This window comes from Tenrec ecaudatus, chromosome 2 (genome assembly GCF_050624435.1).
Source record: "Tenrec ecaudatus isolate mTenEca1 chromosome 2, mTenEca1.hap1, whole genome shotgun sequence".
NCBI lineage: Eukaryota > Metazoa > Chordata > Mammalia > Afrosoricida > Tenrecidae > Tenrec > Tenrec ecaudatus.
The window spans coordinates 20,143,783-20,157,877 of record NC_134531.1 but is presented as its reverse complement, the minus strand read 5'-3'; the positions used below and the strand labels follow the sequence as shown (position 1 = coordinate 20,157,877).

Genomic DNA, 14,095 nt, shown 5'->3' with positions numbered 1-14,095 from the left:
GGCATAAACCATGTAATGGATTTTTTGAAGCATAGATTTTCACTGGAGACAGAAGTCTTGATTCTCACTATGCTTCAGCCCACTAGACAGGAAAAGAGAGGCTGAAGAGGCTCTTCATTAACAGGATGATAACCAGTTCTCCATGCACAGAAACGATTTAGAAGACTTTCTGTTAAATTTATAACCTTGTGGTAGAAAAGAATAAATAAAAAATCAAGGATAATTGCGACTTTTCAGAAATAGCCCCCCATTTGTTCCAGCCATATAGCTTCCTTTTATGATTCCTCTTGCTGTTATTAAATAAAATGCATGGAGAACTAATATTCTCTGTTTGCCCACATTTGAATGTACAATACACTTTAAAACAATTCTTCAAAGAAGAGTCTCATCAAAATTCTGGTGTGAAAATATTTACAAAGAGATTACAATTTCCCTTTACTCTTCATTTTAAAAGGACAGAAAATAAAGATCTCCTTGCTGATAGGACTGCTTCGCCACATACCTAACATCTAAGTCGCTTTGGGGAGCTTATTTCTCCACCTTGTAAATTGCTACATCTGTGAAATAGATCCGGAAATAATAGCCCTCCTTAAAAACTGGAAAATCTGGAAGTTATTCGCCTTAAGTGTGAAATTATCTGCCCTGAATAAAAATTGAAAAGCATTTGTTTGTATTTCTCACAAGATTAAAAAAGAAAATGGGAATTAACAAATAAACAAACCAACCCATTGTCAAGTAGTTGATTCTGACTGGAAGCATCCCTTTCCCTCTGGTCCGTCCTGGCTCACAGGGACCCTCCAGGGGGACAGGCTTTAGCCTGTCCCCCTGGAGTGTCTGGGACAGGAAGTATTTGGGGGAGCAGAAGGCCCCTTCTTTCCATCCCTGAGTGGCTGGAGATTTCCTCCTGACCTTAGAGATTGCAGTCCAACTGGTAACCACTACACCACCAGGGTACCATTCACAGCAAGCCTTTAGGGCTTAGAAAATGAATTGCCGCAAAGCCCCTTACAAAATAAAGCCTGGGTCAATGATGATATTTGGAGTCAATACTTTATAGTTGCTGTTGATATTGTGAAACATCATAGGGCTCCATCCAGTCAATTCCGACCAATAGTGACCCTCTGCACAGGAGATTGAAACCCTGCAAGGTGGTCCCGCACTATTCTCACAACCGTTCCTATGCCTGAACCCATGTAAAAGAATGTATATGTGTGTGCATATACATGTTTAACATGTGGACTATTTATATACATTATATAAGTATATTGTATATATAAATATATATTATCCTTTTATTCTGAATTAGAGACTTAAAGCATTTTCAAGACACATATTATAAGTATCATATATATATATATATATTCTTTCTAGTGCTGTATTAATATTTAGAATACTCTGTGACTTGAAATGCTTTTAGTCTCAAATTCAGAATAAAATCTTGCGTAATTCAGGCACTTCAGTCAGAGCTAGTGTGAAAGAAAAGAATCTCTGGGTTCAGGAAAAAAGCTGGATTGTTTACCTACACAAAATGAGGATTTTCTCCCCTGTGAGTGAGTGAATTTATAAGGCGCATTAAGTCAAGGACTAATTATGCACATAAATAGAGCACAGAAATCAATAGATGCTAATAAGATACAATAGATACTAATAATAAGAAAGGAGCCATGCCAAGGAATAGACACCTCTTAAGATGAAATTGTAGGTGGCATTAGCAGTTATGTGCATATTTTGATTATCTGGTGAGGATTGCATGCCTCGAAATGCACTAGAGACAGTGAGTGCCGTGTCCTCTGGCTCATCACCCTCCCTGAGAACTCCGTGTGACCTCTGCCTGCCTTATTTGAGATAGTGTGGAATACTCACGTCAGCAGAAAAGAGCAAGGAGTGTTCAGCCTTGAAAGAAAAATACTCCTGGGAGATGTGATACATGCCGCTGGAAAGTTGTAGAACTGTCATGTGGAGAGAAATGAGCTGTTCCCGTGCTGCCCTACAGGAAAAGGCCTATCGTGGCTGGCATGCATTACAGGACGAAAGGATTCGGGCTTCATTTATATATATATATATATATATATATATATATATATATATATATATATATATTAAAGGAGATAAGGCTTGCATGTAAATAACAATGTGTCAATTGAGATTATGAGTTTCACATTATTGGAAGTGTTAAAGTAGATGATGGGAAATGGACTGATGGGGCTGGATTTAAGTATTTAGTCATTTGGTGAACATATGGTATTATCCATGACACAGGAGACGCATTGCTAGCTCCCTGAGTCTGGAAGTGAATCAAGAACATTCTCAGGTTAATTGATGTCTATGAAAAGGAGGCCATGAAATCCTTTGAAGATTGCTTTTAGCATTTTTCAAGTTGGAAGTATGAGGGCAAATCAAAAATAGTGGCTCCCCTCAGTGAGATGGACAGGCTGCCTCAGTGGGCTCAGGCATCGGAGGAATTGTGAGGATGACACAGGACTGGACAGTGTTTTGTCCTGTTGTGCTTAGCGTTGCTATGGGTCACAACCAACTAGATGGTGACTCGCAGCAATAGCAGCCTTGGGAAAAGTCCCTGCATGCATGCGCTGATTTCAAACAAATGTGCTTAAACATGTGCCCGTGATCAGAAAGCTGCGGCTGAGCTCTTTCAGTGACACATTTACCTCAGTCCTGTTAGAGGGCTGGCTTAAAAAAAAAAAAAAGAAACAGTAGTTTGATTTTAAAAGCCCAACAGTAGATTCTGAAGGGATCTGCTGATCCACTTAAAGCAGAGATGTGACCTCAAAGCATTATTGAGACTGTTTCTCAGAATTCCAAATTGTGCAATCCTAATAGATGTTCTTAGAGACATAGGGGTAATCATGGGGGCTTAATAAGAAGATACTTTAGAAAATGGAAAAGTGCACTAGTGAGAAAAAGATCAGAAAAATTGGACAAAGGGATTTTTCCCCCTTCATGACATAGCACTTGCCTGTTTATCCAGGATATCGAGGTCTCTCTTATGAGACTTTCACTGGAATAGCTTGCCCTGCGCACCCTGTTGCATCTTCAGATATTTTTTGTTTGTTTCAAAAGCCAACAAACCATCTGACAAAAATGTTTCTGCCTGTGGAAATGTGCATACCTAGCCTCGAAACGAGAGTTTCACATTTTTATTTGTCTGTGTTTCATAAAGATTTCTATGGTTAAATAGCAATGCTTTTTGAGTTACTCGGCTTCACGATGTATTGTGATATTATAAAGCATCACATATGGCTAAAGGAGAGAGATGGTATAATTTGTGGAACGATGAACAAAATATTTTCATTGGTGTTGTTTTGAATGAATTATCACTTCAAATAAGTTAACATTTTAAAATAATTTAAAGCTATAATAAAATGTATTATTTTATATCAATGGTTACAGCAAGCACATCTCACAACTTTTAAAATAAAATATATAACTGGAAAACAGAACATTACATTGCCAACAATCCAATTATGTTTTCAGTCTTTGTAAGGTTATTTTTTTCCCTTAACTTATTCTATCTTTATTGGCTATTTCTAACACATTGATGTGTCTGTTTACATATATCTTTTCTAATGCTTTCTCTAAGTCCTATTAGAAAGTTTAACCAGGAATTGAAAAATACTGGAATGTATGGTCTTCTGAGAGATGTATTTTTTCAGATGCAAAAAAGCACAGTCTTTTATTAAACATTTTTCCTATAACATGCCATCTATAATACACAGAGTTCTATAATAGCATTATTTAGAATATACCATGGATGCTCTGGTCAACAATGACCAATATTAATACTAATAGATGATGACTCGTATTTCAACTTCATCTATTCATCAGCACAATTAGTGGAAACATTCGCTGATCTTGTGTCATCCCATGATCAGTTGTAACTCTGACTTGAGCGAACCAAAGGGTTTTCATTGGCTCATATGCAGAAGATCCACAGAAACCTGTTCAGCACCACTGCAAAGTGCAATCCTCCACCGACAGTGGGGTGGTGATCGTTTATGAGATGCTTGGCCAGGATGGAACCCAAGTCTCTGGTATGGAAGGAGCCCCAGGGGCATAAGCAATTAAGCACTCATTTGGTAATCAGAAGTTTGGCAGGTCGGACCTATCCAGAGCTTCAGATGAATGGAAGTCTGGCAATGTAGGTTCATAATGATTGCTGCAATAAAAAGTTCTGGGGCCATTTTGCTGCATGAAGTCGTTCTGAGTTGAAATCAACTCCATGGTATCTAACGACAGCAGTCTCTGTCATTGGGAAGTGTGCCACCCAATCACCACTGCTTCCTCAAAGCCATGTCCTCGTTTTCCATGCATCTGAATCGTGAACAGTAGTTTACTGCATTGGATTTACTCATAGAGTATGCTCTAATTCTGCAAGGCTGAACAAATAGATATGAGGAAGACTACCTTCTAGACATGTTATTTTTTTTTTTACATTTTATTAGGGGCTCCTACAACTCTTATCACAATTCATGCATAAAGCACATCTGTACATTCTTTTCCCTCATCATTTTCAAAGCATTTGCTCTCCACTTAAGCCCTTTGAATCAGGTCCTCTTTTTTTTTTAATTCAGGAAATTTTCAAAAGAAAAGGCAGGAGGAGTTTATGCTGGCGGATGTGCACAGCCTCTGAGGAACTCAGAGTAGAGGAGGGCCCTGACCGGGCTTGATGTGCTGTCCTCATGATTATGGCTGTCTTAGGGAGAACAGATTGGTGGCGGGGAACTTCCTGTGGCTGGTCCTCAGGGAGTAAAGACCGAACCTTCACCCACTTTTCATCGTCCACACCCTTAAGGAGCTCCAGCGGTGACCTAACCACAGAGATGTGAGCACAAGTGAAGACATTTACTTTCCTCAACTGACAGCCAGCAATGACAACCACACTGCATACTCCCCAGACTCCGGGAGAAGAAATTAAAAAGAAGCTTGGGTTTTTATTAGCATTATCTCCAAAATGAGTTGATTGGTGGTTGTTTGAAGCAAGTCAGTGATTAAGGCGCTTTTGTGAGAAAAACAAGCACAACTGACTCATAAAATAAACACTTATTAGGATAATAAAAATGTAAATGGATTTGGGTGAGAAAAATGTAAATGGCTATTGGGGTGAGGAAAATGTAAATGTGAAAGGGATAGGAAAAAAATATGTCTTTTGGCAGTTACCTAATGTCCTGTCAACTTGCAAGGGGGTGGAGTCTAGCCTGTCAACCAAGTCACAGCTTAATGACCTCATTTGGATGCACAAAGGAGATAAATAGCTCACCAGGAGCCAGATACACATTCTGCTTCGTATTCCTGATGACAAGACACACGGAGCTACGCTGGATCCTTGAAACTGGAGGAGCCACATGGAAACACCCAGTGCTGAGATACTCAGAACACCACTGGATCCACAAGACTTTACCCCCACTGGCCTGTGATCTTCCTGCATTTGGCATCTTTGCATGTGTTATGTGAGTCTGAAGAGGAATTTATAGATTGGTATAGGACATATGGGCTAATATCGGACTTGACTTGATCTGGACTGAGCTGGGATGTTCTCAGTATTCATTTGCTCTAATATATAAAGCTTTGTCTTATACACATATGAGTGTCTATGAATTTGTTTCTCTAGGCCTCCCAGGCGAACACAGTCATGTAATAGTTTCATATTGATAATGAATCAACTAATAATGGATTGCTAGATCTTAGTCATGCCAAAGGAAGGCAATATTTATATGAATAAACACCAGACATTTATCTAGAAGATGAACATGACAAGGCATCTAACTTAAGATGTACACTCTCAAGACAATGAGATGCAGACATGAAGAAACTAAGTCAAGAGAAGGGAGTTGTGGTTGTTGATGTTGTTGGCGCCGACTCATAGAAACCCCATGGACACTAGACTGAAACACGGCACCATGTTCCGGACCATCCTTACAATTCTTCCTGTGCCTCAGTCCATTGATGCAGCCACTGTGTCCATCCATCTCATTGAGGGCCTTACTTTTTTTTTTTTTTTTTGCTGCCTCTCCATTTTACCAAACATGATGTCCTTCTCCAGGGACTGGTCCCTCCTGATTGTGTCCAAAGCATGTCAGATGAAGTCTTGCCATCCTATCTTCTAAGGAGCACTCTGGTCACACGTCTTCCAATACTGATCAGCCTGTCCTTTTTTGCACGGTATTTTTAATATTCCTCTCCAGAACTGCCACTGCGCGTCACATTGTCACACTGTGGTGGCTTGTGTGTGGCTGTGATGCTGGAAGCGATTCCCTGGTATTTCAAAGGCTGGCAGGCTCACCCAGAGTAAACAAGTTTCAGCAGAGTTTCCAGACTAAGGACACTAAAGAAGGACTCAACTCCCACTTCCGAGAAAGAGGCTGCTGAAGAAAACCTTTGCCCTTGTTTTGAAGAGGAAGCAGCAAAACCTAGACAGACTGAAAGAGTCAAAGATAGATCCACAGGAAAATCTGCACCAAAGCCCTTGTTTAAGAAAGCTCTGCGGCACACATGCTGGGTTACATTTGGGGCTGCTAACTGAAAGGTCAGTAGTTCAAATCCATGAGCCTCTTTCCAGGAGAAAGATGAAATTTTCGGATTCTGTTAAGATTTATAGTCCCAGACACCCCTAGAAGCAGTGCTGTGTTCAAGAGAGTTGCTCTGAGTCAGAATCACCTCGACGGCAGTGAGTTTTTGCACGACTAGGGTGTAGTAGCCAGAATGAAGCTAACTTTTCCTGTAATAGTTTCATATCACAGGTAAGACAAACTCTCAGACTTCTTCCTAATTAGCAAAGGATGGAAGCCGATAAATTTATAAAAGAAATAAAGACATATGTTTTTTATACTGGTCTATAGTTGACACTATATCATAATGATTTCATAAAATAACATAGGCAGGGAATAGGTTGGGACTTGATCTAATGTCGTATTCATGTAAAGGGGCATGTTCATATGTATATTTTATTATCTGAGACCCATTTCTAACATATATGCCATCTTATCTTGTTTATATCATATACTTAGCTTAAGAATTATCTGCTTTTTTCGTGATCATGCCTGTATGGACTGACCCATGAGTACGCCGTTCATATCAATCTCAAATCATATTACCGTGATGTTATGTACATTGCTCTGACAGTCGAAGTAGGCTCCACAGGGTGTGTTGCTGTCTGTTTGTTCATGTTTCTTGGGTCAGATTGCCAGACTTTTCTGCTGAGGCTTCTTGAGGTGGAAACTAACCTCTGACCTGTTCAGTTGGCACCTGAGCTTGCCAACATTTTGCATCAGGCAGGGACTCCCGTTGTTAAGCAGACCGTGGAATGACAGATACAACGGGGCTTTATTGGATCCGGTTTGGTATTTGCCTGCTTTAGATTTATGTTGATGATTAAAACTATCTGGTTTTTTTTTCATGTTTGCTACTTTATAGACGAAGCAACTCCAGCAAAGCCTCACAGGTTTAAATATAAATGTTCTGCAATCACTTCATACAGCCATTGGCTATAGGTTGGAATTTGGTAAAACAGTTATTCATAATTTTACTTGAAAGAAACCCAGGAGATTTTAGTTATTTCAATGTGAATACATATGAAATATAATGCTGTTTCACAACATGGACACAGGGCAGAAAATATGACTAAGATTTATAATTATACTTTGTAAGACTGACTCATGATTGCAAATGTATTTACTTACAAAGTCACACATTCATTTATTTGGTACCGGCATGTTCCGAATGGCAGGCACATCTCCCTACTTGTTTAGGTCTCTTGCTACTGCAGTGACTTGCCCTCCACTACCACCTGAAACGGAGCTCCTGTGGCCTAATGGTTATGAGAGTTGGGCTGTGATCCCTTAGGTCAGCAGCTCAAAACCCCTAGACAATCTATGGGGGAAAGATGGGGCTTTCTACTCTGGTAAAGGCTTACAGTCAAAAGGTCAAAATCACAGAAACTCACAGGGCCAGTTCTTCCCTGATCTTTAGGGTCACTGTGAGTTGGCAGTGACTAGATGTCAGAAAATTATTAAAGTAAAAGTTTAAACCAAAACTCACTATCACCAAGTCAATTACAATTCATAGCAACACTATCAGGACAGGTGCTAATGGTGCCAGTGGATTCCCGAGACTGTAACTGTGCTTCCCTCGTCCTTCTGCCCCAGGCTGTGGTGGTGCTGAAGGGCTGGCATTAGGGTTAGCACACGACGAATTACCTGCTATGCCACCAGGGCTTCTGGGCCTAAAAGATCACTGCTAGTTCGACACGGAGCTCTTGGGGTCTAGTGATTACAAGGTGGGTGGCAAATGCAATGTCAGCAGTTCAAACCCACTAGCCTTCCCACAGCAAAAAGACAACGCTTCCTGTACCGATAAAAATCCACAGGGAAGTTCTACTCTGCCCTACAGAGTTACTATGAGTCAGAACTGACTCGTTGGTAGTGAGTTTGGTTTTGATTTTTTTGTAGAAGAAAAACCTGACATTCCACTTCTGAGGAGAAGTGCAACCAAGTAAAAACTCTGGGGAGGAAGGTAGAAGGAAACAGAGGAAAGCTTTGGAAGCAAAGCTATGGATAGAGGTATCAACATAAGTGTGCATTTATGTAAATATATTAATTCATAAAAATAGAGGTATTGACATAGGTACATATATTTACATGGAACTACGTTGAGGAAGTGGATGGATTTTAGGCCTGTGTTCAAGCCCTCCCTCAACGCAAGAACACTTTGTTCTAATAACCTGGCATTCTGTGATGCTCACTCTCCCAATATGATCACTGAAGACAAAATGGGTACATGAGAAAATGTGGTGAAGAAAGTGGATGGTGCCCAGCTGTCTAAAGATGTAGTGTCTGGGGTCTTAAAGGCTTGAAGTTAAACCAACAAACTTCAAACAGAGAAGCCAAAAGGCCACATGGAAAAAGCACACTAGCCCGTGTGATCATGAGATGTCAACAGGATCAGGTAACAGGCATCAGAAATGGGGTGTTGGTGCAGAGACCCCAAACCCATCTATCGACAACAGGACATCCCCTCACAGAAGGGTCTCAAGGAAGGGATGGGTCAAGCAGCGTGCAGCATAGCACTGGTTAAACCCACATATTTCTTTGGTTCCTTCTGTCATGACCTCAGTCCTGCCTTTCATCGTGGGCTAGGCCGGAGCAAGTACACATGTGCAGATAAGAGTTCAGGACACACGGAATCCAGGTCAGAGAAACCCCTGAGGAACAGAAATGGGAGTAGAAGCAGTAGGATAGGGGGCAGTAGGATAGGGGGAAGACGGGGAGAGGTGGGGGGAAGAAACCGCGAGGGAACGGAGACAGTGGTCAGTGTAAGATGAAATTAATAGTAATTTATAGTTTATCAAGGAGTCACGAGGGGAGGAAGGGTGGAGGGGAGGAGGGGGGTTAAAAGAGGAGCTGATACCAAGGGCTCAAACAGAATGCAAATGTTTAGTAAATGATGAGAGCAGCCTATGTACAAATACACTTGATACAATTGATGCATTGTTATAAGAGCCCCCAATAAAATGATATTAAACAAACAAACAAACAAACAAAAGTAAAACCTCTGGAGAAGCTCTACTCTATGATCCCCCTTGTCAGTCGCTAAGAGCCATGGCCCACTCTAGGAGCAAGGATAACTTAATGACAAGAGAGATGCGGTCTTTTCAATGGCAAAGAAATCTCAGTGAAAAAAAAAACAAAACTCTCCAGAGCTACGAAATTGAGGAGGGTCATGAAAGACAAGACAAAAGAAAGAAACTGGTGACTGCTTGCAAAGAAAATCAAAACTAAATAGAAAAACTGAGAAATCCGACATAGGGTTTCTTTCAGTGTGTCTTCGTCTGATTTTCAACTTCCCTTGGGATCCACAATATAAATGTTTCACACTCAATTGACTCAGTGAATGGGGGCTGTTCTTGGATCCTTAACCATAGTCTTCATTGCTACCTATGACTGTCATATATTTTACTATCATATTTTAATTAGACTTCCATGGTTTGATCTTGGGCTGTTTTGTCTTTTATAAAAGCATATGATTTCTGTTAGTAAGGGTGTTTTTACTAGCAAACCCAGGTAGGGTAGTTTTCTAGGAGCATACAAGTTTATTTTGGAAGATATAATGTAATATTGTGTTTTATTGTTATCTTCCCTCCCCCACCCCAAGGCGTTATTAGAACTGCTTTGCCGAACATGGACAGGGAAGTCAAAGAACAATACCAGGTGCTCATCCAGGCCAAGGACATGGGAGGACAGCTGGGCGGATTAGCTGGAACCACGATTGTCAATATCACCCTCACTGATGTCAATGACAACCCGCCTCGGTTCCCCAAAAGTATGTTTCCGTTGTTCTTCCGTTTAAATGAGCGCAGCTTTATTTGCTTTCCCTTACTGCCTCCTTGAATGTTACAGGACTTGTACTGGTTTTTCCGACACTTCCGGTCTATACAGGAAGCAGAAGAGAAAGAGTAAATGCTCTCACTTCTAACATTTCCATCGGTATCCCGTGCAGTGCTATTGTAATAAAGAGTAATAGAAACGTGCCAACAATTAAACCATGGCGCCATGCCAGCTACTATTGCACCAAAGCATAGACATGGTATAGCTTGGGATTTGGGATTTGATCTAATGTCGTAGTATTTAAAGGCGCATGTTCACATGTATATTTCATTTTTGCCAACATATTACTAACATATATACCACCATATCTTTTATATATCATACAATTATGTTAAGACTTATCCGGCTTTTCCTCAGTGATCATGGTTGTATGGACTGAACCATTTTTATGCCTTTCGCGTCAATTTTAAATTATATTACCTTGATGCTATTTACATTGCTTCTGACTGGTTATTTCATTTTAGTCTTGCAGGAGGTGAAAATTGCTAGAGTTCCTATGATAACTACATGATTCACACCTGTACCTTCTCTGTAGCTCTGCGTCTCTTATTGAAAATGAGTCCTTCTCACTTATGTAACATCTCGTTTCCTTCAGTGGTATTGCATTTAACACCAATCAGTACCTAACCCTTTCCTAGTACTTGCTCAAGGTTCATGTCAGTGCTCCTGGGACTTACAATGTAGATGCTTAATGTCCCGTGGGTTCATGTGGAGGCTGACGGCATCACCAGGTATGCATTTGCATGAAGAACTAAAATCAAACTAACTGATTTGATGAGTTTAATAAGTGATGACCTTCTGATAATGATTTTCATTTCTTTAGCTCTCTGGTCTTCCACAGTGACAACATCAGGAACCTCTCTGTCATTTTCTTTTGAAAAATCAAAGACCTGTATTTTTTATGTAAATATTATTTTTTCTTAGTGATGAGACAGTCTAATTGCCAAAGGTTAACTGGCAATTAGGAACCATTGCACGGTAGTCATTGGAATCGACATGGGAAACCGCGGCTATAAAATAGGGTCCTGAGTACTAACAGTGCGTTTTGAAGCAAAGCTTCCCCTTCTTTGCCTGGTAAGGGAGGGCAACAGATAATTAAAGTGAATAAAGGTTTTAAAGGGGAAACACCATGTGTTTGATACATTAGTATATAATATTGCTAAAGAATATCTTCCTAATTCTAAAAGCCCCCTTTAAAAATGATGTCATGGTGGCTTACTGAAATAATTGATTGAGGAAGATAGACGGAGTGGTTACTTGTATATGTAATGCAGCATGGTCAACCCGGGTGCCATTTGGGCATGTGTGGTTATATAGAAGCCCCTTGCACAGGACTAGCAAATATAAAGTTGTTTGTTCAAAACCATCCATTGGTGCTACCAAAGGAAGGCTTGCTGGCATCTTCCATAAGGATTATAGCCAAGAATACACTATGATCCTTGGTTCTACCTGGTACATGTAAGGTCATCATGGATTGAGATCAACTCAGTGGCAGCAGCTTGATTATTTGGTTGTTTGGTTTGGGTTTTGTTATAAAACGGATTCCTGGGAAATATTTCTTGGGCAGAGGCAAGATGTACATACAACTCCTTCAAATATGACTGATCTAGGGAGGTACATGACATGTGAATTATCTCTTAAGAAAAAAGACATAGTCACAAGGTGGTTGTATCATAATCCTACTGAGACTTGTCATATAAGATATATATATATATATTCTCAGAAACAACACATGATTAAATATCGTAGTTAAAAGTTGCAACCATGGGGGATACTGGGTGACAGGTGGTCTATAAACATGAGTGAAGGAACACTCTTGTAGCCTGAAAGAAAGGAAATGTACACTCAAGGAAATGCCCAAGGTCAAAGTGATTGGAGTATGCTGAGGGATCAAGAAAGCTTAACAAGGTTCCTCACAAACAGGAACATCCTGTCTAGAGTTCACCTGCAAATAGAAAGAGAAAGAGGCCTAGTAGCAGTCTGCCTGCTAAATGTAAGGTTGCCATTTCAAACCCAGCCACTGAGATTTCATGGAGAAAGATGAGTTTGTTTGTTCTGGTTAATAATAATAATTATAATATAGGCTCAGAAAGCTTCATATAGGGCCATTGTGGTTTAGGATTGACTCAGTGAGAGTGGGTTTTTTGTTTTTAAATGGACGGAGAAAATGATACAATAGTAGGCTTGCTTGGGATTTATTAAATGCTAAAACTTGCTAAGAACCTGGTTAAACTTATCACTCACTCCACAGGAAAAAATGAGGTTCTCTGCTCCTGAAAGATTTGCGGTCTCAAAAATCTACAGGGGTCAGTTCTACCATGTCCGTAGGTGCCCTGGGAGTCAGAATCGACTCAAAGGCAATGAGTTTGTGTTTTAGGAAATCTGTAGGCCGAAGGCTTCCTTCTCATACCCATATGGTGAAATGGTGCTTCAGTGCTTCAGTGGTAGAATTTCCTCTTCGATGTGGGAGACTCGGGTGAGCGTGGGGACCAACGTCCCACAAAGACCTGTCTTATCAGTGGAGGTACGAGTGTTTCTTCAGAGTAACTTGATGAGATAGTTAATGCTTCCACATTGAAATCCCTTCACACTTAGGAATCCAGATGCTCTGTGGGTTCGTGCGAGTGTAGATGCTTCTGTGGCATTGCTAAACCTCCACTTCCACACTAAGGGTAGAACCACAGTCTGGCCATCTATTAATAAAAAATAAATCAACCCCTGGAAATCCCTTTGATCAGAATGGGTTAATCACATGGTTATCGAGTATCCAGGTCAGACTAATAACAATAAGCTCAAACCAGGCAGAGGAGTTGTGGGCAAAAGGACATGGAAACCTACAGATCCTCTATATGCTAACACAGGTTTGTCATGACAAGACAAGTTTTGTACGGTTTACTTTTTAAAGAGCTGAGGCTTAAAGAGATTAAATAATTTCTCCAATATCACACCATTAAGTGACAGCTTTGGGATTCTGGAGTTCACGTTAATTCCAATTTCACATTATGTATTTTAAAAACAGCAGACACAATCAAGCCCTATTTTTAGAACATTTTTTGAAAAATAAGAATACATGTTGAATTGTCCCAATTCATAAATGAACCAACAAAAGATTTGCGGAAGAAATATGTCAATTGGGTCACATTGATCAAATGAATTTTCCTGTGTGTGTTTGGGATAGTGTGTCAGACACTAGATTGCAGATGGGAGATAATTTGTAATCACAAAAATGAAGAGGATTTTGCATTTTGTATAAAGGAACAGAAATTACTTCCCCTGACATTCTGTGAGCCTTTAAGTCAAGCATTTTTACTGTCGTTGCCATTTTCAATTGCATCCTCCATGGAAACGGGGGAAAAGTAAGCCTCACCTTTGACAGACAGAATATGAAAGGCAAGACAACGTTCATGCCCAAGCAACTTAAGAGGGAATTCCCCATAACCATCTATATGTGTTCATGTCTGTTAAGCAATAATGCAGTGAAATGAATGAAATGAATGAAGAAAATTAAAGCCATTCTTGATACTAACTTCAGTTAATACTTCCACATAATAGTCCTTGAACAGTTATCAATCTTGTTGCATTAAGGATCCATGTGGGTGTAGACACTTAGGTGACATTGCTAGCCTTCTGTTTCCATCCACTTTGTTCTATAGCTCTGTTACAGATTAGCACATGGGTGCCCACACATGAATGGCTCA

The 14,095-nt window shown here is 40.2% G+C and overlaps 1 protein-coding gene across 2 annotated transcripts in view; it reads left to right on the top strand.

The window, feature by feature from the left end:
- Positions 1 to 14,095, top strand: part of CDH12 (cadherin 12) — a 344,128-nt gene that overhangs the window by 232,327 nt on the left and 97,706 nt on the right. For both annotated transcript variants that reach the window (XM_075542993.1, XM_075542992.1), the window contains one exon: positions 10,165 to 10,332. In XM_075542993.1, coding sequence (XP_075399108.1) covers positions 10,165 to 10,332 — 168 coding nt within the window. The remainder of the gene's footprint in view (positions 1 to 10,164; positions 10,333 to 14,095) is intronic.